Source organism: Gymnodraco acuticeps, unplaced genomic scaffold, assembly GCF_902827175.1.
Source record: "Gymnodraco acuticeps unplaced genomic scaffold, fGymAcu1.1, whole genome shotgun sequence".
NCBI lineage: Eukaryota > Metazoa > Chordata > Actinopteri > Perciformes > Bathydraconidae > Gymnodraco > Gymnodraco acuticeps.
The window spans coordinates 182185-208928 of record NW_022990834.1 but is presented as its reverse complement, the minus strand read 5'-3'; the positions used below and the strand labels follow the sequence as shown (position 1 = coordinate 208928).

The 26744-nt window shown below is 40.7% G+C and overlaps 1 protein-coding gene across 1 annotated transcript in view; it reads right to left on the bottom strand.

The window, feature by feature from the left end:
- Positions 1 to 13261: 13261 nt before the first annotated feature.
- The window catches only part of zmat4a (zinc finger, matrin-type 4a), a 194130-nt gene continuing 180647 nt past the window's right edge, over positions 13262 to 26744 (bottom strand). Inside the window, exon 7 of the mRNA XM_034232928.1 lies at positions 13262 to 13782. Coding sequence (XP_034088819.1) covers positions 13755 to 13782 — 28 coding nt within the window. The 3' untranslated portion in view covers positions 13262 to 13754. The remainder of the gene's footprint in view (positions 13783 to 26744) is intronic.

The following is a 26744-nucleotide window of genomic DNA, read 5'->3' as shown; positions in this document are numbered from 1 at the left end:
GCTTCCCGAAGTTTTTTAGAAACGAAATGTTCGACTCAGCCAAACCGGAAGTGACGAAAACTTAGGAAGACGATACGATAACAAACCATGGCGTCTATGCAGAATGAACGTGGAAGGGCAAATATACCAGACAAAGAAGAAGGATTGTACGAGGTATCCAGTGATGATAGCGAGTCAGAAACATCCTCTCGGCTTTCCTACGAAAATGTCGTTTTAGGAACTGAATCTGAATCCGGTTCAGTAAGCGACGATGGTGACAATATTGAGCCAGACGATGGACCATTACGTCCTTATTTGTTCGAGCCCGAGCCCGAGGTGATGGTTCACGGCATGGGCAATGGCGAGGATGACCAGGACCAGGCGCCAGATGATGCACCCCTACACACAAATAATCTTGACTGGTAGGTCCCTAAGCATAGCTCACGCATCTTAAGATCACCTGTAGCCTTTACAAATATTAATCATTGTTAACCAGTTAAGCCCGAAGGTCCCCCCAGTGGACCCCTCCCAGTTTTTTTTCTCTCACATGTCTCAGGGCTTCTTAACATTTATGAAACTATTAATGTTTCATACCCTTTTAAAGGTAAGAAACTCCGCTAACTGACAATAAGAACAATTGTTAGCTAGAAAAAACACAAGAGTAATACCAAGCCTTTGAATTAGCATTGAGCGAAACAATGCTAACTAATGCTAACGCTTTTTTACACACAACACACGGTGGAAATTCCCTTATTACTATCTTAACTGCACAAACAAGATATACGATTTAAAGCTGAGACTCCACAGATGTAATGTCATCACTGTCCGACCTCGAATTCCTGGAGCTATCAGCCAGAAAAGAGAAAGTAAACAACATCCGGTTCCAAAAATATTACAATAATTACGTCTTACCTTTTTTGATTTGTGATCAAAAGTTGTGTTCAACGGAATAAAAACGCATCTCAAGGTTAATCCAATGTCGTTGTGTCACGTAGAATTTTTTACTGATAATCAATCATCATATTTATGGCAATATACTCGGTATAAAGTATTGCCGTCTTACAGTCTTATAGTATTACCTAGAGTGAACATTTCTGAACAAATTTCACCCACTGACGACGAATGGCTGGGTTTCTTGGAAACGCATGAGTCGATACACCATTCTCTGCATTTGCTGTCGCACTACAGCCATACAAAACACATCTATTCACCATAATAAAGGTTGGCTATTCACATGCAAATGCTATTGAATGTCTGCCATTGTTTGTGCCCGTCTTCCTCTGCTCTCGTCATCATCCGAAGATTCCCGACGATTCCCGAAGTATTTCGTTTCATTGAGAGGGCGCAGTAAAATTGAAAATAAAATGAAACTAGGCGCATGAAATTAAAAAAAATTGTTTATTATGCTTATTTTTAATACAAATACATAAGTTAAACCCAAAATTCGCGGATTTCCACTATCCCTTTAAGGGCAGAGAAGAAACTGCAGATTTAAAAGACGCAATTATCATCATACCGCCGTCTCACTTCAGACCACGGAAATATGTCACGGTTTAAAGTCTTACGGTCCGTCCACACAGCAGCTTTTCAAAAATCTTGAAAATCTTGGAGCTGGGCGTGTCTGAAAGCTTGGGGATTTTGCGACCAACAACCAATCACATGAATCTCCCGCCCCCGACATACAAAGCAAAAAACCCCGGTTCTTCTCCACTATTTCTTTTTTTGAACATTTTGAACATTTATGAGATTAATGTTTATGGTGCTATTTTATGCTACATTCCATGTTGGCTAATGATACTGTCTATGCTTGCTAGCAACGAAGTAAACTAGCAACGAAGTAAACTGGATATAAAATCCCCAAACAAGCGAAAACCTACCAGTTTCACCCACAGCCTCTGCCACCTCCCTCCATGCCTGGTTCCTCCGGTTTGTATCCCGGTAAGTAAATAGGGACTGGTCATAAAGAACCGGGTGATTTGCTACCGCAATAACTAACTTCTCCTCCATTTTTGTGGAATATAGAAATGAACTGCGGGTCTCGTTCTCCCAGCTTGCACGCGGTTTGATTGGCTAGCGCTTGAACTGTCAGATTTGCATAAACGGATCTGATTGGCTGTCGCTTCCAGCTCAGCCTCAAAAGTTGAACATTGTTCAACTTTGGAATCCTGAACATCCTGGAAATCTTCGCCTCGCCCCCCCACAATGCAGTTCGGCGACAAGCGAGGGAAAGTGACGTCATCCCCATTCAAAGTCAATGGGCGGAGACGCGCTGGAAGCGGTGGACAAATCGCCAAAAGCTGCTGTGTGGACGGGCCGTAACGGTGTGTCCACACAGCAGCTTTGACCAAATCTTGAAAATCCTGGAGCTGGGCGTGTCTGACAGCTTGGGGATTTCGCGACCAACAACCAATCACATGAATATCACATGAATATCCCGCCCCCGACATACAAAGCAAAAAAAACCCGGTTCTTCTACACTATTGTCAAATAGGAAGGGCTATGATGAACATTTATTTTTTTAACATTTTGAACATTTATGAGATTAATGTTTATGGTGCTATTTTATGCTACATTCCATGCTGGCTAATGATACTGTCTATGCTTGCTAGCAACGAAGTAAACTAGCAACGAAGTAAACTGGATATAAAATCCCCAAACGAGCGAAAACCTACCAGTTTCCCCCACAGCCTCTGCCACCTCCCTCCATGCCTGGTTCCTCCGGTTTGTATCCCGGTAAGTAAATAGGGACTGGTCATAAAGAACTGGGTGATTTGCTACCGCAATAACTAACTTCTCCTCCATTTTTGTGGAATATAGAAATGAACTGCGGGTCTCGTTCTCCCAGCTTGCACGCGGTTTGATTGGCTAGCGCTTGAACTGTCAGATTTGCATAAACGGATCTGATTGGCTGTCGCTTCCAGCTCAGCCTCAAAAGTTGAACAATGTTCAACTTTGGAATCCTGAACATCCTGGAAATCCTGGAAATCTTCGCCTCGCCCCCCCACAATGCAGTTCGGCGACAAGTGAGGGAAAGTGACGTCATCCCCATTCAAAGTCAATGGGCGGAGACGCGCTGGAAGCGGTGGACAAATCGCCAAAAGCTGCTGTGTGGACGGGCCGTAAGTGTTAGAGAATACTGATGCATACAAATACAGAGAATAATGCAATACTTAAGTACAATATTTAGGTACTTGTACTTTACTTGAGTATTTCCATTTCATGCTACTTTGTACTTCTACTCCATGACAGTTCAGAGGTAAATGGTGTACTTTTACTTTTGGAACGTTAATTATATTTTGATGAGAATACTTTTCTACTTTCACTTGAGTAACTTTTGAATGCAGGACTTTTACTGTAACAGAGTATTCCTACACTCTGGTACTTCTACTTTTACTCAAGTACAAGATCTGAGTACTTCTCGTAAATTAGATTTCAAATGATTAACTGTGTATGTGATGAAGATCATAGTGTGGGTTAGATCCATTATCATGACCGCTGTCTTTGAACTGATTTAAATGTGGAAACTGTATGGAAGCAAACAAGAGACAGAAGTATTTGAATTTTATTAGACACCGAATTTATAGCATTGAAAATAATTACTTTGAAAATCATGAATCTGAATTTTTTTTGCTCCGAATTTACCTATGTGAAATAAAATTGTAAAAATTCAAGTTAAAAAAATTCGAATGTTCAAATTCAGATCCCAAAAATTCAAGTGAAAAAAATTCGACGTCAAATATTTCGGTGTTTAAAATTCGATGTAAAAAAATTCGGTGTGTAAAATTCGACGTCAAAAATTGCGATGCAGCCTCATCCGGGCTACTCAGACAGGATAAGCAATCGAGCCCTAATGCAATCAAACCGACTTCTGGCCTATCAGAGCCAAGCGGCAAACCCCGGGACAGTGCGGTGAAGCCCAATGCTGCAAACTGTAGGCGATGGATGCAGTAGACCCTTTGTTAAAATGTCCAACTTAACATCAGAAAATGAACATGTTTCTAGCCTGGATCTACAAAAACATATTCTGTATATAGTTAGATTCCCCCTTCATGACAACGGGACTGCTGCTCCTAGCTCCTCTCTGCTAGCTCCGTTAGCTCCGTGATGCTACAGCGGCTCAGCTCATGAGGAGAACACTACTTGAACTCGGCCGTGTTTGTTGTGTTGGCTCCTGGTGGACTATTCGTCCTGCAAATATAGGATTTATCTGCGGTTGAAACAGACCGTCCATGAATGCAGTTTCTTCGGTAAGTCAACCCTGCGTACTTTATGTTATGTTACTGGTGTTTTTATTAAGCTAACGTTAATGAATGTTTAGAGTTGGGGTAGCATTTGAGCAATCGTAGCTCCATCTGTGCTAACGATGCTATGCGTAGCATCCAAGAGTGTAAAACATTAAGTGGGATGCTACTGTATACCAAAAGGCTTCTGTGCGAGGTTGCTAAAATAAGGTCATCCTTGTACGTTAGATAGTTAGGTTACTGTATGCATTGTTAAGGTTCATTTAAATTCGCTATGCTCTACTATAGCATACAATAGACTAGCTAACGTCAACGTATTGTTGAAGAGAGGCTTAGTGTATATTAAATCAACCTCACAATGAAATGTGTGTATCTTTAAAATATGAACGTCACATTTCAAGATGGTCCAGAAATAACGCTCCCTTAGATATTGTAATATGGTTTGTTGAACTGGAGTTATTTATTGCAGCTAACCGCCTATCCGACGAACGACCCAAACAGTGTTGTTTTTAATATTATTACCAATGCCTCTTTTAATTGTATTATCCTCACACTTGAGAAACAGCCTCATCGTGGCTGTAGAACGGAACATGTAACTTAATTCCTGCATTTAAGGACGATGAATAGCGTAGTCAATGCTTTAGTGACAAGGACATGATTTGTTTAAATATGATATATGACGTTATCTGTGACTTCAGTGGAAATTAAGCTTATCCATTACATTGTATTTGTTAAATAGGTTTGTGTGTTACCCTTACGTGTGTGATACATATGAATATGGCATTTGAAAACAAATTAATTTGACTGACTCATGAAAACCTCATCCAAAGTAACAGTAAAATAAAAAGGACCTACACAATAATACTCAAACTGATACAGTATAAGGACTGTGATATCCAGCCATTTCTGAAGTATAACAATAAGATTATGACCTGTTTTTAAAAGAAGATAACAAGTTGTTTGCATGTAAAGAAGTCTGTAACTTTACATCTGTTTGTTCAAAGTGTCCTCAAGGTGATCCAGACAGGCTGGACCAGAGGAGGAGAGACAGACCTGGACCAGAGGAGGAGAGACAGATCTGGACTCCTAGCAGCAGAGAACTTCAGCACAGATTTCAAGGTACACCTTTTTCATACTTTACAAAGAATGCATAAAGTAATGACTCCAATAGACTGATATACATGCCATTAAACATGAATAAATACTAGATCACCTACACATCAGTGATGTTGAGTGGACTTTAGTAGCAAAAGGTTACATTTACATTTTACCAAGCAACATCACATAGTGAGAGCTGCCACCCTTTGTCTTTCAGTGAGACAACCGGACAGAGCAAGCTTCCACAGTTGCACTAAGTTTTGATAACAGTTAAATATTATTTTAATAATACATTTATTTCAATGTTGATGAATTTAGAACGGTTTATTCATAATCTGATTATCTTTGCAGTACACTGTTGGATTTAAAAAACACATTCAAATAAAAAAATCATTATATTTATGAACAAACAAACCTCTTTCTTAAATAACACACTTGCTCTGCAATAATATGTTTTTTGATATTTCTGTTAGGAAAGGACATGCCTGAGAGACAGGACTGCTTCACCATGTTCTCTTTCTCTGAGGGTCCAGAAGAACATCCAAGAGGGAAAGGAGAAGCTGATGTGATGAGATTTAAGAGCAGTACAGGACATTCACTAAGAGACACTTGTATTGTAACACAAAGACCTGCACACTGACTAGTTTTGTAGTCTAACAGGAACTTCATTTGTGTTGTTTTGTGTTTTACGTTGCACCTCAGAGACAGTGTGATTATTGTCAGGCCTATAAAGTTTGGCAAAAAAAAAGTCAGCTGATCAAATGCATTTGCCTCACTTTATGAGCTTCACATCCCTTGTGCCTTGTGCCGCCGAGTTTGGAACGTCATAAATAAATGGTACCAATCTTCAGTCAGATGTGAATGTGTAATCTAACATTTTCAGTAAGAATAACGGACAAAAGGAGTGCAAATACAATTTATTGAAATGTGAACTAAAAGTTATCAAGCATGAACCATCACCATTTTTTTTTAAAATAAAAACGAAATAATATACATAAGTTACACTCAATGTTAATCTGTTAATTGACAGGCTAGGCCTGTGCAGGTGGTAACAGCTATGCCCAGCATGGGCTAAGTTCTGTAGGTGGTGCAGGTCCTCCTCCATCAGGTCTGGTCCTCCTCCCTCAGGCCTGCAGGGTCTTTCCCTGCGAGGAGGACTCCTCGCAGGGAAAGACCCTCAGCCCTCTCCGGTCAAAGCAACAGACAGGACGTTCATAAAGCTGAGGTTTCCCCCAAAGTCTCTAATCATCCATCCTGTGAATATGAGAGGGGAACAAATAGTGTAATAGATGCTTTGGACAATAAGAAATATAAAGTTAACTGTTGAGTTGCTCAGTTTTTTAGATTGACAGGGTTTAATAACACAAACAAAAGGAGAGAAATAAAGATTGGTCTTTCAATACATTGTGTTGATTTTGTCTTTTGAATTGTTTGTCTGAAGTCAAGTAGCTAGAACTGTTACTTATAGTTTGAATGATACAGTCTGGTTATAATGTGTGGAGGAGGCATCACAGGTAAGAGCACCATTTGTTGTGTTCCATCCACAACACATTGATGTGTGTGTATTTATTTATCTACTATTTCTTGAATCATTACTGTCAGTCCAAAACAAGAGATTTTGTTTTGGTAACATTTAAAAAAAAAAACATCTCTTTTCCACTACACTATCTTGAATACTTTAGTTTTTACGTCACTACATTTATCTAACAGCTTTAACATTGTAAAGGTGTCACTTCGGACTCTGGGTAATTATGACAGCATGTCCTACTCAGAGCCCTAGAGTCTCTCGGGCTCTGGTCCTACTATTTTGAGAGTTTGAACAAACCAGACCTTCATCTATTAATGTAGAAAATAGTCGGCACATTACACCATTATGAAAGTAATAATTAGTTAGCTCATTGTTCAAAATGAGCTCCAACTACAACAGTTAAGTCAACTCGTGCATCGGTAATAACAATAAATCAAATGATATAATATAATAGTATAACTTGTGTCTACTTTAAATACTCTAACAACACTTTCCTAATTATACTAGCATACTTTTACTAAAGTAACATTAACATGTTTAAATGCAGGGCTTTTGTAAGAGAGTATTTCGTATAGTGTAGCATGGTCTACTTGACTTATCTAACCGAAGTGATCGTTACGTTACTTTGCAAACCGTCCCCCCACACACACACACACACACACACACACACACACACACACAAAGGACAGGGTAACGTTGTGATTCACTTCAGTTAATGATAACTACGGAGCTTGCTAACAGCAAGGCACAAGGCTACTTCACTCATTTAGCTAATGTAAGATACAAATGCTGTCGAGCCCTCACTGCTTGTAAGATAAAGAGCACAAACTGACTGCTTACCCGAGCGGCGAGCCCCGCTGTTCTCCGTCATTTTTCTCCCGGGTTGTTGTGATCACATGACTGACAAAGCCGTGCTCTGATAGGCCAAGTCGGTTTGATTGCATTAGGGCTCGATTGCTTATCCTGTCTGAGTAGCCCGGATGAGGCTGCATCGCAATTTTTGACGTCGAATTTTACACACCGAATTTTTTTACATCGAATTTTAAACACCGAAATATTTGACGTCGAATTTTTTTCACTTGAATTTTTGGGATCTGAATTTGAACATTCGAATTTTTTTAACTTGAATTTTTACAATTTTATTTCACATAGGTAAATTCGGAGCAAAAAAAATTCAGATTCATGATTTTCAAAGTAATTATTTTCAATGCTATAAATTCGGTGTCTAATACAATTCAAATACTTCTGTCTCTTGTTTGCTTCCATAAAACTGGGCTTATTCATCTGAATGTCGTATGACTTGACTTGACTTGACTTGACCTGAGCAATGACTTGACTTGACTTGACCTGAGCAATGACTTGACTCTCACCACAGTGACTTGGGACTTGCTTGATACTTGTAGGTCAAGACTTGAGACTTGCTCATGACTTGCACATGTAGGACTTACTCCCACCTCTGACTAAAAGGATAATGAGAATAAAGTCTAGGGCCATAACAATATAATCAGAGGAAGCTACAAGCATAGTTAACATCTACATAAACTAACATTTAGACTTATTTAGCTGTAAAATAAAAATCTTCTCTTACTTTCAATGCCTTAATGTTCAAAAAGCTCTTCATTGTTCTCATACTGCCTGTGATGTAGCACCTCTTTTCACCCTCTGTCTGAAACCAGAGCCCAGTCTGCTCTGATTGGTTAGCTGGCCGGCTCTGTTGTGATTGGTCAACCGCTTCGAGATGTCCCGCCCCTTAGCCTATCACGTACAATGTGTTGGAGTGCTAGCCAATAGGAATCAGAATCAGGTTTATTGCCAGGTACAAGGAGTTTGCTTTCTGGTGGTGCGAACATAAACAATCTAAAAAAATAAGTTGCAAAGTAAATAAAAACAAATATATATATAATATAATAAAAAATAAATATTTGTAAGAAACAATTTAGCATTAAAAAAGGATGCTAAAGATAAGTTAGGAGCACCCGTGGTGTCAATATGTTTCGGAAGTAAACAAAGGAGTTGAATGGAGGCGAGAGATGGGGAAGAGAAACTCAGGGATTTTAGCCTTTGCAGACCATTTACATGCACTAACACCGACAGAACACGCTACAGGAAAAGGGGAACAGGGTCTCCTCCAATGCAACACCCTCCTTCTGGATCGCCCTCCGTATACACATCAGACAATCAACCACCCTATCATCCTCAAAACCCCCCCTCTTCAAACTGGCCTTTTCCCCTGGAACCCCCACCCCCCGTATTATAACACATTTTCCCTCCCAACTCGTCCTATAGTGATGTTATGTCAGGATCCCTTGGCGTCAATATCAAACGCAGTGGGGGCCCTTTGGCGTCAATATTCAGCTATCAGGGCGTCCCATTGACTTGCATAGAGCTCCCTGAACGTTGGTAATAGACGAGTTGGGATCGCAGCTAAATGCTCTCCGCAGATCCATTCTCACAGCGTTTATCAACCTTTTTCTAACTCAATATCAAGCCACACTTATTGTTTTTACTTCTTTATTTTAATTGTATAATGTCGGACTTTTGTTGCCGTCAGTTATGGGGAGAGAATACTGAAATCTGTATTGTTTCATCGTTTTTTCCTTCTAATGTTGTATTCTGTTCTAAACCACACACTGTGATTTACTCAACAATAACACACGATTATCCTTGTGTTTATTTATTTGTTTGATTGTATAATGTTGGACTTTTGGAGGTCGGAGCAGCTCATAGTAGTTTCTTTAGAGTGTTTTACACCCGGAAGTAAGTATTCTCTCTAATTGATTTGACAGTGATATCTGCACGACTCATCAACTCAAAACACCAGATTATCCTTGTTGATTGCACAACATTGATTGGTTTAAATAGTGTGCAATGCTTTTGTGTTTTTCCCCTTCGATTCGGAGAAACAAATAGTGTTTTGGAGTTTAGGATGGCCGAAGACACTACACTACCCAGAATCCTCAGCTATCGTTTGGGACAGTCCGCTTTGAAAATGTACGCTAAAGGGCCCCCAGTGCGTTTTGATAGTGACGCCAAAGGACACTTTATTCTTACATATGAATGCTGCGTGTATTTGTTGTCGTATGTTGTGATGTTTTTGTTTTGATGGCACCTTTTAAAAGGGAGAAGCTTTTCTTTCTTTCATTGTATATGTATAATGACATTAAATGATTCTATTCTATTCTAAATATATATTTCTACAATGATCAGAAATAAAACAAAGTGACACAAAGCAGAGTTTTGTTGTTGCAAGTGTCTTTTTATTCTCTCCTCAGACACGACAGAGCACAGACGAGAGGAAGTTCGACAGATGAACTTCCTGTGATGATTTCTGGACTTGCAATAACAAACCATACGTGCATTATTAAAAAAAACACATTTCTATAAAGTATTCTTCTCGATGTCTGCGGCGGCGGCGGAAGTGACATCAGTTTGTGATGGTTGTGAATGGACTGGAGAAATGATTCAACAGATAGAAAAAAAGTCCTCTGATCCACCACCGTCATATATCTTATTTATAATCGTCTTGTTCGTTAGCTTTAAACACCTTTCATTTCCTAACGTCAGAAAGAAGAATGCTACATAAGCTCCGAGTGGGATATTTACTTATATTTATTTATAAAGCTGAATTACCCTTTTTACCCTCAACACATTCACAAGACTTACATTTAGAGTTACATGTCTGTGAAGCGGCCAGTGACACCTCCCTGAGATGAAGACCGTGCTGAAATTAAAAAGGAAATACTTCTGAACACAAGCTGACTGTGTGCTGCTTTGTGGAAGAGATTATTCAATCTGAAGAAATTCACTGTTTTTTGGGTGTTTTTTCAGAGGTTTTCAAAGTGTGCGACTGTAGGCCAGGGGGTCAGAACTGTTTTCACTAGAGGTGACGGACATTGCCTCAAGTTATAAGTTAGGTAGATTATTCTTGAATATCCTTTAAGAAACATCCCAGCTCTCCAGAGGGATCACTTTATTGTGTTGTAGCTCCTGGGGAAATATGAAGGGTCTATTTCAAGTTAAGGAAATAAGTTATTGGGCTTTTTATATCAACTAAGATTTGTTAGCTTCACTTCACTTTAATGTACTGAATTGATTTGAAAGTGGGCTCATTAACACATGAATACACCTGTGTAATATCTGTTTACATACATATTGAAGAAGTACAATATAAGACAAGGTTCAGGTGTCCATTATACTTTAAGGATTAGCTGAGAGCCGATTAAAAATGTACCACGGGCCGCAGTTTGAACGCCCTGCTCTCGGCCCCCCTTTAATTTACTTTACTAAATTCCTGGATGCTTATTGGACAACAGAGGCTGTGGCGCAGTGGTCTAGTGCGTTGGTGTTGGGATCAGTGAAGCACATGTTCAAACCCCACTGCAGTCAGCATTGAGTATGTAAGTCACTTTCGATAAAAGCATCTAACTAGTAACATGTAATAATGCTTGTGTTATTTAATCCGATAAATACTAACGAATTTAGCCAAGACATAAATTACATAACTTGTTTGTCCTAAGGCATTTATTAGTTTGTTAAAGTGGACATTTTTAATTTTTTTTCTGTTGCTTATTTTTTGTTTTATTTGTCCCTATACAGGGACGCGGGAAGTCAGTCAGAGTTGGGGGTGCGGGGGGGTGGGGGTTGCTAGTAGCGTCTCGCAGCGGCAAAACTGTGACGCGCTGGGAGGGGGGGGGGGTGCTAGTGGAGCCTCGCAGCGGCGAAACTGTGGCGCGCTTACACCGTAGGCGCGCTGCGTTTGGGGGTGCGGGTACTAGTGGAGCCTCGCAGATGGGGGTGCTCCAGCACCCCCCCTTCCCGCGTCCATATATGTACTTTATTAAAATTTGTTTTAAAAAATACAATTAAAACAAAAAAAATATTCACCTTAACATGAACAAATAATAATATTACCATTAGAATACATATTATACAAATACATTGAAATGTCTTGATTAAAAGTATAAATAATAATTATATTAAGTAGTAATAATCATAAAAACACAAAAATATTAAGTGTATATTAAGTTAATTAAATAAATAATAATACTAACAAATAAATAGAACAAATACATATTAGAATTAAAATTATAATAATTGTTTTAAGGGGCATAGCAATAAAAAACACATACATTTAAAAATATATTACAATTAAATGAATAATACATATATTGAAGGGGATAGAAACAAAATATGTATTGTCTGTTTATTTGGTTAAATAAATAAATATTACACAATATTAAATTGAAAAATATATTTGACATGACATTTTAATAAATTATTGTTATTATTTTTGACCATAAACCTGAAACCTTTGGGAGGCCCGTCTCACAATTTGAAAACCTCTGTGGTTTTTTTAATGATTTTTGATACCACTGCTCAGGACTTCTGCTTGTGATAATGTACATAAACACAATGGGTCTAGTTGTAAACAAGTCATCAGTTCAGCCAGATCACATGAGAAGTGTTTCCTGTCAGATGCAAAGTTATTAAATCTAAATCTATGAAAATGAGTCTTAGCTTAACAAAAATTATCTCCAGTTACCGTGTGGATTATTATTCTACCAGAGTCAAAAGATAAAACAATTTCAACAGATGAAGAGTCCCACTGGTGTCATTATTGCCATCGACCCCTTTAACACACAAGGGGGGGTCTCACTGCACATGTAAAAGCATCCGAACAGAGGGCAGAGATGGTGATGGACTCATATTTAAAGCCCACAATGCTAAATAATGTCTATTTCTCCTTCGTCATTTCACATAAATACACTGTTTTATTCAAGTAGAAGCAAACATAAAGAGTTAAAAAACAACCCTCATATCCACTTCACAGTACTGTGGAAAATAATGTATGCACGTTTAGAAATATGCTGTGTGTCGGATCCACAAACGGGATAGAAACACAGCTGCGGAGGAATGTCGATCGATTAAATCAGAGACACTGTGTTCTGTACAGAGTGATGCAGGGATGTCCTATTTCTGTGTTGGACCCTGAAGGCAGCATCTCCCTGGTCCAATGGGATTCCTCCATGTGATTTTGGATTATTGCAGAAATAATAAATCTGTGTCCACTTTATGATCTCTGAAGTAAAAAGCTAACGTCACCACTGCTAAGCTAAAGGTGGCTAATGTTGGGCTATAAAGGAACTACAGCACGGTCACATGACTTCACGTCTCCACCACTAAGCTAAAGGCGGCTAATGTTGGGCTATAAAGGAACTACAGCACGGTCACATGACTTCACGTCTCCACCGCTAAGCTAAAGGCGGCTAACGTTGGGCTATAAAGGAACTACAGCACGGTCACATGATTTCACGTCACCACCGCTAAGCTAAAGGAGGCTAATGTTGGGCTATAAAGGAACTACAGCACGGTCACATGACTTCACGTCACCACCGCTAAGCTAAAGGTGGCTAATGTTGGGCTATAAAGGAACTACAGCACGGTCACATGACTTCACGTCACCACCGCTAAGCTAAACGCGGCTAATGTTGGTCGTGATGACGTTTAGTCGTCTCATTTAGACACTTGTTAGCAACCACTGTTTTTAAATTAAAGGGTATTTACTGACACATTTTTAAGTCGTAGAACAAAACATTACAATCTCTTCAGCTTGTGTGAACGACAGACCTTATTTCAGGATAACAACCAAAATCACATTCAGAGAACCATTGACGTCGGACAGGAAGTGGTAAAATGCTGACTTTTCTCTGGGGTTTAGGACTCATTCCTACACCACTCTGTTCCCACAGGTGAGAGCTGATGCAGTGCTGGAGTGGTACAAAACATCTCCTTATAATCCTCCTTTAAAAAGACAGAGATAGAGATGATGGAGGAGTAGAAGCAGGATGGAGGGACAGCTGACCATCAGCCTGTCTGACATCAATCCAAGAGTTTCATCTCTGCGACGATCACTGGACACATATCTGGTTCTTCAGACTGTGGGAGAAACACAACGAGAAGAGAGGATAAGATAAGAAGGAGTACTTTATTGATCCCAATTTGGGAAATGTTTGCGTTGCAGCGGCATAAAAAGAAAAGGCATTGTACAAAGAGAAATTAAAAGACTCGAAACAAACAATCCAAAAAATAAACATCGCAAATAGAAATAAAATAGCATTATAAAAGTAGAACATATACAAATTTACGGTAACAAAATATAAAGCAGGATATAATATATACATTAATGGCGCATTTCCACTGCAGCAGGTAGCCCCGTTTAAGCGTCCTTAATCGTCCTGAAGCGGCCGGGCCAGTTTTTGGTGGCCTTTCCATATAGCCTAGCACCGGCTAGCGGGTACTTTTCCCCTCTTTTTCCGGCCCCATAAAATCGTGGTTCTATCAGGCCAGGGCCAGGGCTGAACTAGTGACGTCAACACTCTCGACTGCTGATTGGTCAGAGAGAATCGTCACAAGATCGTGCGCGAGATCATCCCGCATATATATCTAGAAGCAAGCTTGCAGCATTTTTGTAAACGGAGGAGCTACAAAAATGGCAACGTCAAAGAAAAGCACACCGTGGTCGACCGAGGAGGTGACGACGTTCCTACATCTCATTGGGGATGATACAATCCAGCGGGAGCTCGACGGGCGTTGCTACCCCAGGTCCTAAACTGTAATGGAAATGACGCTTAGGGACGCTTAAACGGGGCTACCCCGCTGCAGTGGAAATGTGCCATAAGTATGTAAGAAATGGAATATTAAATGTTAAATTGAAAATAAATGTAAAATGTACAGTGTGAGAAGAGAGGGTTATCAGTGATGCTCTGAAACATGGCCAGTTAGATCTGTAACAAGGAAAAGTCACGTATGCGGTGTGTGAATCTGGATCTGTAAGCATTGTCTGAAATTGCACATTGCTGCAATCAATTAATCAATTCTAGAGGAACGTTAATGAATAATGGGAAGAACATCTCAGGTATAGCCTTTCTTTTGTTTGTAGCTAACAGTTAGCAAAGATGGCGATCATTGGCCGTACTTTTGACAGCAATATCTAGGAACTTGAATGTACCCAAATTGAGACAAAGCATAGGTCAGTGTCTCAATTTAGATACTCTGAAGTACACTGCTGAGTTTTAGCCGTTTAGCATTGTCTGTAAACCACATGGCTGCTGAGCCCACACAGTGGCCGTTTCTCAATCGCGAGTAAAACTGTTGCAGAGCAACTATTTCAAGTATACTACGTCATCGAGTGGCGCCGAAGGACTGTTTAAATGCATGTTAAATGCCCAGCATTCTGCGCCACTCTATGACGTAGTATACTTGAAATAGTTGCTCTGCAGCATGTGTACTCGACATTAAGAAACGGCCAGGAAATGAAGATTGTGGCTAGCTAACTTGCTAGCAATTGAAAAGTGAAAAAACCTATGTATAACTTTTAGTTCTTAGGGGTTATGTTCACTGTACTTTTAACTGTTGTGAGTTAGAGTTTAGCTAAATGAGGATACTCTCAGTAGTACGCAGCTGTGTTGTACTGTACTGTGGTAACAAATCATAAAAGACTGCTTTATCAACCCAATTAAATGAACAATGGCCTCTTGTATTAAACCAGTGTCTGTTCACATACGTTAGCAAATATGGCATTCATTGAGTCTCCTTTTGACTGTAATGAATGCAATACCTGGGAACTTGCATGGCAAATTGAGATATAGCATGAGATGATTAAGCCTAGGTTAGCATTTTAGCTTTGTCGACCGCTGAGCCCTGACCAGAAGTATCGATAACCACTTTAAGCTAGTTAGCTAGGAGGCTACATCATTGTTCATTGTAGCAAAACAGGAAAGACTGCTTCATCAACCAAATGAAATGACCACTGGCCTCTTTTATTAAACCAGTGTACTGGTATTCAATAGTTTGTTGTTGTTCACATACTGTACGTTAGCAAATATGGCATTATGTCTGTAATGAATATACAACCCAGTCTCACGGCATTTCGTGTTATAGTCACGAAATTAATCTATTGATTCGTGTTCACCAACACGATTTCGCCATTTTTTTCGTGTCACACAGAACGATTTTAAAAGCAATGTAAATAATAACAAATTAGAAGGAAAAAAAGATGACAAAAAATACCGATGTCAGTATTCTGAGGCTCTGAGCCATTTATTTTCCTCGCAGACGGAAAAAAAACTCCGGCATTATACAATTTAAAATAAAAGGCATAGGGTTAGGCTTAGGGTAAGATATTGAGTAAGCACATGTTTTTATGAACCACACAGCTTCCGGTCTTCCAAGACCCGACCGGACAAAGAGACGAGGTGCAGGCACGAAACACACCAATATAAATACATTGCTTTTAAAATCCTTCTCTGCGTAAATCGTGTTGGTGAACAGGAATCAATAGATTACATTTATTTCGTGACTATAACACGAAATGCCGTGAGACTGGGTTGGAATATAATGTAGGCAAATCGAGATATAGCATGAGTGTGTGTCTCAATTCAGAACACCGTGAAATTTAGGCTAGGTTAGCATTTTAGCATTGTCGGCTGCTGAGCGCTCACCAGAGTCCTGCACGGGTCTGATTTTCAAGACCTGCGACGTGCAATACCGAACCCGCCCCGCTACCCGCACATATTGCCAATTAGTTCCGCAACCCGACCCGAACCCGCATCTATATGAGCAGTGAAAACGTGCAATTATTAACACACAGTTGGGATGTTGGTTATTTTCTCCATCTAGGACGACACCAAAAGCCTCCCATGCAGGACTCTGGCGCTCACTAGAAGTATCAATAGCCGCTTTAAGCTAGTTAGCTAGGAAGCTACATCATCGTACTGTACGATACCAGTCACCTCTGTGGGAACATTGGTATAACTGCCTTTTTAAATTAATATTTGAGTGTTGTATGTCTTTTAAAAATGGACCTAGAGTCTCTTTAATAAAGCTGATGATGATGATTGTTCAGGAACGACTGCACAATTAACTAACCTTAAAAGTGGCTTCGTAAGAAAACTATAGAAGTATCGTACTTGTAAATGTAGAAAAAACGACTTTAATTAAAACCAGTTAGCCAAGGTGGAACTTGTGTACTGGGAGAATTAAACAATAGCAATACAACCCATTTGCTTCAAAGCTGTTTGCATGATGGTTTTATATTAAAGGGCGTTAGAAAATGTCCTAACAATGACTCGATAAAGTGAATCTGCACCGTGCAGACGGCTGCCGGTGCGTGGCTGCATAATGAAAAGCAGACTGCATTGTTCCATGAAACATACATTAGATAACCTCGGGGGGAAAGAAAGTCGCAGCGCTAGTTTCAGGACTCAATTATAATCGAGTTAAAAACCAAAGAGAGTCTTGGAGGTGATTAGTTTCGGCAGAGCACTGATCCATAAACCCTCAGGAGGAAATACCTGCAGCTCCTGTGATGGAGGGGAACATCACAACAATAACAACAGAAGCCTTTGTGTCGGCAACATGCTAATCAAAGGGGAGATATGGTACAGGCGACCTGCCAGTCAGGAGATTCAAACTAAACGCTTCTGCAGAATCAACAAGTGGGATTTGGGACTTAAAGAAAACTATACATATCTTTTTTCGGATGATTTCGGAATCTTGACTGTTTTCGCAAAATGTCCCAAAACATTTTTTCTCCGATTCGTGGTTTTAATCTCAAATTCTCCCTTTAATCAAAATCAGAGGACGACAACAAATTCTATGTTTTTCAGAAAATCTTAGAGTTCTTTGTTCTCTAAAATAATTCAGTAGTAATCTGTGCAGCAGATCCTATCCTTTTTATCATCCGCTTCATCTCTCTGAACGTCAGCAGGAGAGGACTCTTTAAGTAGAGACACTACATACTGATATACACCTGGAACATCAGCAGGAGAGGGCTCTTTAAAGTAGAGACACTACATACTGATATACACCTGAACATCAGCAGGAGAGGACTCTTTAAAGTAGAGGACACTACATACTGATATACACCTGGACATCAGCAGGAGAGGACTCTTTAAAGTAGAGGACACTACATACTGATATACACCTGAACATCAGCAGGAGAGGACTCTTTAAAGTAGAGACACTACATACTGATATACACCTGAACATCAGCAGGAGAGGACTCTTTAAAGTAGAGACACTATACATACTGATATACACCTGAACATCAGCAGGAGAGGACTCTTTAAAGTAGAGACACTACATACTGATATACACCTGAACATCAGCAGGAGAGGACTCTTAAAGGTAGAGACACTACATACTGATATACACCTGAACATCAGCAGGAGAGGACTCTTTAAAGTAGATACACTACATACTGATATACACCTGAACATCAGCAGGAGAGGACTCTTTAAAGTAGAGACACGACATACTGATATACACCTGAACATCAGCAGGAGAGGACTCTTTAAAGTAGAGACACTACATACTGAAATACATCTGAACATCAGCAGGAGAGGACTCTTTAAAGTAGAGACACTACATACTGATATACACCTGAACATCAGCAGGAGAGGACTCTTTAAAGTAGAGACACTACATACTGATATACACCTGAACATCAGCAGGAGAGGACTCTTTAAAGTAGAGACACTACATACTGATATACACCTGAACATCAGCAGGAGAGGACTCTTTAAAGTAGAGACACTACATACTGATATACACCTGAACATCAGCAGGAGAGGACTCTTTAAAATAGAGACACTACATACTGATATACACCTGAACATCAGCAGGAGAGGACTCTTTAAAGTAGAGACACTACATACTGATATACACCTGAACATCAGCAGGAGAGGACTCTTTAAAGTAGAAACACTACATACTGATATACACCTGAACATCAGCAGGAGAGGACTCTTTAAAGTAGAGACACTACATACTGATATACACCTGACATCAGCAGGAGAGGACTCTTTAAAGTAGAAGACACTACATACTGATATACACCTGAACATCAGCAGGAGAGGACTCTTTAAAGTAGAGACACTACATACTGATATACACCTGAACATCAGCAGGAGAGGACTCTTTAAAGTAGATACACTACATACTGATATACACCTGAACATCAGCAGGAGAGGACTCTTTAAAGTAGAGACACGACATACTGATATACACCTGAACATCAGCAGGAGAGGACTCTTTAAAGTAGAGACACTACATACTGAAATACATCTGAACATCAGCAGGAGAGGACTCTTTAAAGTAGAGACACTACATACTGATATACACCTGAACATCAGCAGGAGAGGACTCTTTAAAGTAGAGACACTACATACTGATATACACCTGAACATCAGCAGGAGAGGACTCTTTAAAGTAGAGACACTACATACTGATATACACCTGAACATCAGCAGGAGAGGACTCTTTAAAGTAGAGACACTACATACTGATATACACCTGAACATCAGCAGGAGAGGACTCTTTAAAATAGAGACACTACATACTGATATACACCTGAACATCAGCAGGAGAGGACTCTTTAAAGTAGAGACACTACATACTGATATACACCCTGAACATCAGCAGGAGAGGACTCTTTAAAGTAGAAACACTACATACTGATATACACCTGAACATCAGCAGGAGAGGACTCTTTAAAGTAGAGACACTACATACTGATATACACCTGAACATCAGCAGGAGAGGACTCTTTAAAGTAGAGACACTACATACTGATATACACCTGAGCATCAGCAGGAGAGGACTCTTTAAAGTAGAGACACTACATACTGATATACACCTGAACATCAGCAGGAGAGGACTCTTTAAAGTAGAGACTCTACATACTGATATACACCTGAACATCAGCAGGAGAGGACTCTTTAAAGTAGAGACACTACATACTGATATACACCTGAACATCAGCAGGAGAGGACTCTTTAAAGTAGAGACACTACATACTGATACACACCTGAACATCAGCAGGAGTGGACTCTTTAAAGTAGAGACACTACATACTGATATACACCTGAACATCAGCAGGAGAGGACTCTTTAAAGTAGAGACACTACATAGGCTACTGATATACACCTGAACATCAGAGGACTCTTTAAAGTAGAGACACTACATACTGATATACACCTGAACATCAACAGGAGAGGACTCTTTAAAGGAGAGACACTACATACTGATATACACCTGAACATCAGCAGGAGAGGACTCTTTAAAGTAGAGACACTACATACTGATATACAGCTGAACATCAGCAGGAGAGGACTCTTTAAAGTAGAGACACTACATACTGATATACACCTGAACATCAGCAGGAGAGGACTCTTTAAAGTAGAGACACTACATACTGATATACACCTGAACACCAATTCCTTAAAGGCAGCAGGTTTTTCAATCAAAGTTGTTCATTGGTATGTTTAGAGCTCCAGTAAAACAATAAGAAGACGATCTGTCCGATAAACTCCATTGCAAACCCCTTGCTGTTACAATCTACTTACTTTTCTAAGACTCAAACATACAACCCATTGCTGTAAATGTATTTTCTGCGTTGTAATCACTAAACTCTGAGCACTGCATGTTATGTTTCCCTGATTTCCCACCCATAGCCTGTGATTGACAGTGGATCGCTCCTCATTAACAGGTTTGCACTCCGTCTTCCTGTAGCGTTCCTCAGGAAAGCTAGTCGATGCCAGAGAGAGCAATCAGCCCCTCGGGATCCATCACCAGCGGCATGATCCTCACCATTCAACCCTTTTCAAACACGTAAAACATGCGCATACATCTTCAAAGCATGAGAGAAGGAGCTCTAATGACAGTTTCCCCTCATTGCAATTCAGACAACATATTGTTCCAAAGGAAGCGGGACTCTGCAGCTACAGTACAGCAGCATGTGTTATCGGCACATAACGAGTCTCTGCTTATTTAGACATGGAGATGAAATGGCCTTCGGGGCATCCTCAGGAAACATCAATCAGCTAATAGACTGCGCAGTTAAAGATGAAATACATGAAAGCTGCAGCGAGGCAGGAGGGTATCACGGAGAAATGCAGCTTGTCTTTGGCTCATTCTAGAGGACAAACGTTATACTTTCATCGTTTTCTTTTATCTTCAAAAGCGTATTCATCTTTTGTTCTTTTAAGTATTTTTACAGTAACCATGCATGGTGGCTAGGACCATACTTGGCAACCTTGAGACCTCAGAAATCGGGAGCATTTCAAAACCAACAGGGGGGGGGGGGGGGTGCTAGTGGATTATAGCCGGAGCTGTTAGATTAACATTAACATGCTTATTGTAGTGGTAAGTGCACTGCCTTGCACCATGGAGCATGTGTGTGGGCTGGACCTGTATTTCACAGGAAAGGAGTGAGCAGAGGAGTGTTGTCGATTCTTGTTCAGTTTTCTGTGACTATCTGCCTCACCCTCTCAGACTTTCAGTTGCGCACGCTGCTACAGAGACGCGCAACCATGGAAACCAAACAATGGTGTAGCTGTATTAAAGTCCGAGTGGATACAGTCGTGAGCAAATCTGATTTTGTCAGAAATGCGGGAGAAATATGACCCCGGGAGGAAACCGGGAGAGGGCAATGCAATCGGGAGTCTCCCGCGAAAATCGGGAGGGTTGGCAAGTATGGCTAGGACGTAGAGGAATGCACGTCTCATCTAAACTCGTTCAAAAGCTGTTAGTGGTAACAATGAACACTTGCTAGGGTTACAACTAATGTTAAGGTTCAGTTAGGATTGTTGGAATAGCCAGAATAACTGAAAATCACTTCTTAAGCCTGCGAACAGTTAGTGGGTTCTGCAAAGGGCAATTTGCATGCTAGGAAGAGTTGATATCATCATTGTGTTGCATACAAGCAGATTGAGATCTAATGTTTATGTGAAAGACAGGCTGAGTACTTTAAAAAGGTCATGCTGCGTTCACACCGGACGCGATGCGATGTTTGGGGGCGGCGCGATTACATGTAAAGTCAAGACGCGGACAGACGCGACTTTGCTCCGACGGCGAGCATGAAGCGGTGGAGGCGAATTCCCAATCACTGAGAGAAAAGCTGAAGAACCTGCAGCGTGCATCTGATCTGGATTCAGCTCTGTGTTTACTGAGAGGAGCACAAAGGATGCTTCAGGCTGACTTTAGTGACTCCTTTGTGCACCGCTGGATGTCAGTTCACTGTGTGTGGAAGCAGAGAAAAGCTTCTATATGTTCCCAGTGCTCATCACCCGCGCAATGACTCTGTGATTTACAACAATGCACAGCGGGAGATCTTCAAACTGCCCGTCCATTTTTACTCTGTGTGCCCATTAGCTGCTCGGTGGAGGGACCGCTCTGTGTATATATGTTGTGTGTTGTGTGTGTGTTGTGTGTGGTGTGTGTGTGTGTGTGTGTGTGTGTGTGTGTGTGTGTGTGTGTGTGTGTGTGTGTGTGTGTGTGTGTGTGTGTGTGTGTGTGTGTGTGCGCGAAGTAAGAAGCTCCACGGAAAGATAATCACACAGGATGGACGGAGGACAAAAGAAGCTAGGAAGGGGAAGATTCAAGATTCAAAGGTCTTATTGTGATCAGCTACAGTGTAGAAATATCAATGAACATCTTAGGCTCCTCTCACAGTGCAACACAATACATCAGATCAAATAGTGCAAGAATAGTCTATGTGTGTGTGTGTGTGTGTGTGTGTGTGTGTGTGTGCGTCTGTGTGTGTCTGTGTGTGTGTGTGTCTGTGCGTCTGTGTGTGTGTGTGTGTATAATGTAAATCATGTTAATCTATCCTCGTATTTTCCTTGAATGCACAAAATACTCAGGAAGCTTTTTCTTGTTGTCCTCTGCGTTTCCTGCCCGCAGCATTATGGGATGTAAATCTGTGTGTTGTACAGTAGAACAGCTTCGGACAGGTGACTTATTCCCGACAGACGACATCATAAGCCCAACACGGCGGCTGTTTATCACGGAGAGGGAATTAACTTCAAAGGGATTTGGAAATGTCCGTGTGGAATGTAGGCTGCGGGATGAATTATGCATGAGAGACGCTTCAGCGGAGTAATGTGCCGACACCATTCGTCACACGCCACAGGAATACAGAAGTTGCAGAGTAGTTTCTGAGGGGGGGGTGCAGCGGTTCGGTTTCTGCCGCACGATGTTAGGTCGAGCGGCTGTGAAAGTGATCCCCACCGCACGATGAATTACTCAGGAGATGCCCTGCATGCACAGTAGTGTTAAGTGGGAAGTAGTGGAGTACAAATACTTTGTTACTGTACTTAAGTACATTTTTCTGGTATCAGTACTTTACTCCACTACTTATTTTTCTGACCACTTTTTGCCTTTACTTCTTACATGATGAACTCAAATACCTGTACTTTCTACTTCTTACATGTTGAACTCAAATACCTGTACTTTCTACTTCTTACATGTTGAACTCAAATACCTGTACTTTCTACTTCTTACATGTTGAACTCAAATACCTGTACTTTCTACTTCTTACATGTTGAACTCAAATACCTGTACTTTCTACTTCTTACATGTTGAACTCAAATACCTGTAACTTTCTACTTCTTACATGTTGAACTCAAATACCTGTACTTTCTACTTCTTACATGTTGAACACAAATACCTGTACTTTTCTACTTCTTACATGTTGAACACAATACCTGTACTTAACTACTTCTTACATGTTGAACACTCAAATACCTGTACTTTTACTTCTTACATGTTGAACACAAATACCTGTACTTTCTACTTCTTACATGTTGAAACACAAATACCTGTACTTTCACTTCTTACATGTTGAAACCCCAAATACATGCTACTTTCTACTTCTTACATGTTGACCCCAAAATCCTGTACTTCTACTTCTTACGGTTAGAACCCAATATCTGTCTATCCTTCTACTTCTTACATGTTGAACTCAAATACCTGTACTTTCTACTTCTTACATGTTGAACACAAATACCTGTACTTTCTACTTTGTACACTTTCCAAACAGGCTGGTTACTCTAGTTTTAATCTGTGTTTGGCGCATGCGGCCCACGGACCGCCATTTGCCCATCCCTGATCTAGAGAAACAGCTCTCACCACTCAGAGACTTCTGGGTCATTTCAGGTTCCTGGGAGAAAAAACTTGACCGCAACCCTCTTACATTAGCCGAATGTAGTGTGTGTGTGTGTAGTGTGTGTGTGTGTGTGTGTTGTGTGTGTAGTGTGTGTTGTGTGTGTGTAAGTGTGTGTGTGTGTGTGGGTGTGTTGTGTGTGGTGTGTTCGTGTGTGTGTGTGTGTGTGGGCTCGGTGCCATGTATCATCCCCGGGCGTCTTTAAAAGCCTTGTCCTGCTGTCAGTTTTTGGGAGGATGCACATTTGAGCGGTGGCATTTTGACGGAGAGGAAGGCTAACAGCAGCAAGGCTTTCATGAATCAAGAGTCTTTCACTGACTAATTAATCCAGTAAAGTGAGAGGCTGCGAGGAATGTATTACATAAATCACTGGTGTGAATAAAGTGTTCTGATTGTGAGGAACAGGATTCATTCTTGAGGCGTTGAGGCATTTCTTCATCTACAAATATTCAAAGGTTTCTCCTCTCCAGCGAGCACAGGTGAGGAAACATGTTGTGGCAGTGGCCAGTTATTTCAGGTATAACAAACTTTACTTTAAGAAACATCTTGAAAACACAACTTCTTTTGAAATCCCTGATGCTTTAGGCTCGGCAGGCTTAGAGTACGCCGGCAGAAAACCTGAATAATTATATTTTAGACCTCGGACTTTCACACCAAAAAGCTCAACATTTTCTCCCATTTGTGTTTCCGTAGTAATCCATGTATTGCACTGCTGTCTCTTCACCTACCTGTTACGTACAGAATATCCATCATATACTGATGTTTTGACATTATAATAATAGTGCAGTCACTAACAGAGGATGCTGTAAAACCATCCCATCATCTCTGATAACAGTCACGATCACAATGCTCTTTTTTTAAATCGCGTTTTTTTTATCACAAAAATTTAAAATGTAGAGTCTAAAACACTTGAACACTTGTCTTTAGACAACTCTCCTGCTATCTCCATCAGAACAACCTTCTGGATCCGCACCAGTCTGGTTTCAAGGCAGGTCACTCCACAGAAACTGCCCTCCTTGCTGTCACTGAGGAACTGCACACTGCTAAAGCAGCCTCCCTCTCCTCTGTCATCATCCGTTGGACCGTCTGCTGCATTCGACACGGTGAATCATTCAGATCCCTCCTTCGCACTCTCCAACGAACTTGGAGTTTCAGGCTCTGCACTTTCCCTCCTCACCTCATACCTGAAAGACCGTACTACAGGGGTGGACTTGGAGAGGGTCCGAGTCCGACCCTTGTCAATAACTACAGGGGTCCCTCAGGGCTCTGGTTCTTGGTCCCCCTCCTCTTCTCCTTGTACACAAACTCGCTCGGATCAGTCATTAGCCCGCATGGGTTTTTCTTACCACTGCAACGCTGACGACACCCAATTAATTATATCCTTCCCCGCTCAGAGACCCAGGTCGTCGCACGCATCTCTGCTTGTCTAGCTGACCATCTCTCAGTGGATGTCTGCTCATCACCTCAAGCTCAACCTTGACAAGACTGAGCTGCTCTTCCTTCCGGGAAAAGATTGTCCCACTCTTGACCTAACAATCAACATTGGCCACCTCAGTTGTTTCCCCGACTCAGACTGCAAGGAATCTGGGTGTGACCCTAGATAACAACCTGTCCTTCACTGCAAACATCGCTGCTACAACCCGTTGCTGCAGATACACGCTTTACAACATCAGGAAGATACGTCCCCAGCTGACTCAGAAAGCCACGCAGGTTCTGGTCCAGGCTCTCGTCATCTCACGCCTAGACTACTGCAACTCCCTCCTGGCTGGTCTACCTGCATGTGCCATCCGACCTCTGCAGCTCATCCAGAATGCAGCAGCTCGCCTGGTCTTCAACCTTCCTAAATTCTCCCACACCACGCCGCTCCTACGCTCCCTTCACTGGCTTCCGATAACTGCTAGAATCCACTTCAAGACACTGGTACTTGCTTACCATGCTGCGAATGGATCTGGCCCTTCCTACATCCAGGACATGGTTAAACCGTACACCCCAGCGCGTGCACTATGCTCTGCATCAGCCAAACGACTCGCTGCACCCTCGCTGCGAGGGGGACCCAAGTTCCCATCAGCAAAAACACGTGGGTTTGCTGTCCTGGCTCCTAAATGGTGGAATGAGCTCCCCATTGACATCAGGACAAGCAGATAGCTTACACACCTTCCAGGACTGAAAACTCATCTCTTTCGACTCCACTTCGAGCGATAGAACTATTAACCAAAGCACTTATATACTAATAAAGGACTGGCTTATCTAAAGCCAGTTGAGTGCACTTGAAATGTTTTTTGCTCTATGAAACCTGATGTACTTTATGATTCTGTTTTCTTCAAGTTTGTATTTTGTTGGTCGAACGCACTTATTGTAAGTCGCTTTGGATAAAAGCGTCAGCTAAATGCAATGTAATGTAATGTAATAATTGTGAAGTCTAACTTTTCCCCAAAATTCCAACTTTTTCATAGAATCAAAAAATTCAGACTTTTTCATAAAATCTAAAATGTTTAACTTTTTCCCAAAATCAAAACATTCTGACATTTTTCATAAAATCTCAAATCTCTGACTTCTTTCTAAAAAGCCTGACTTTATCCTCAAAATCACAACATTTTTATTATTTTCTGAAAATCTCAGAATTTAGACTCTTTTTGAAAATCTTCAAATTCTGACTTTTTTTAACAAAGTTCTGACTTTTTTCACAAAATTCTGACTTTTTTCACATAAACTCAATATTCAGTTTTTTTTCTCCAAAAAATCTGACTTTTTATCAAAATCAAAAAAGTCTGGACTTTTTATCAACATCTGAAAATTCTGCATTTTCTTTTCTTTTTCTCAAATATCTGACTTTTAAAAAAAAATCCCCCTTTTTTTTTTGTGAGAGTTATTATATACTTGAGTTGGTATATAC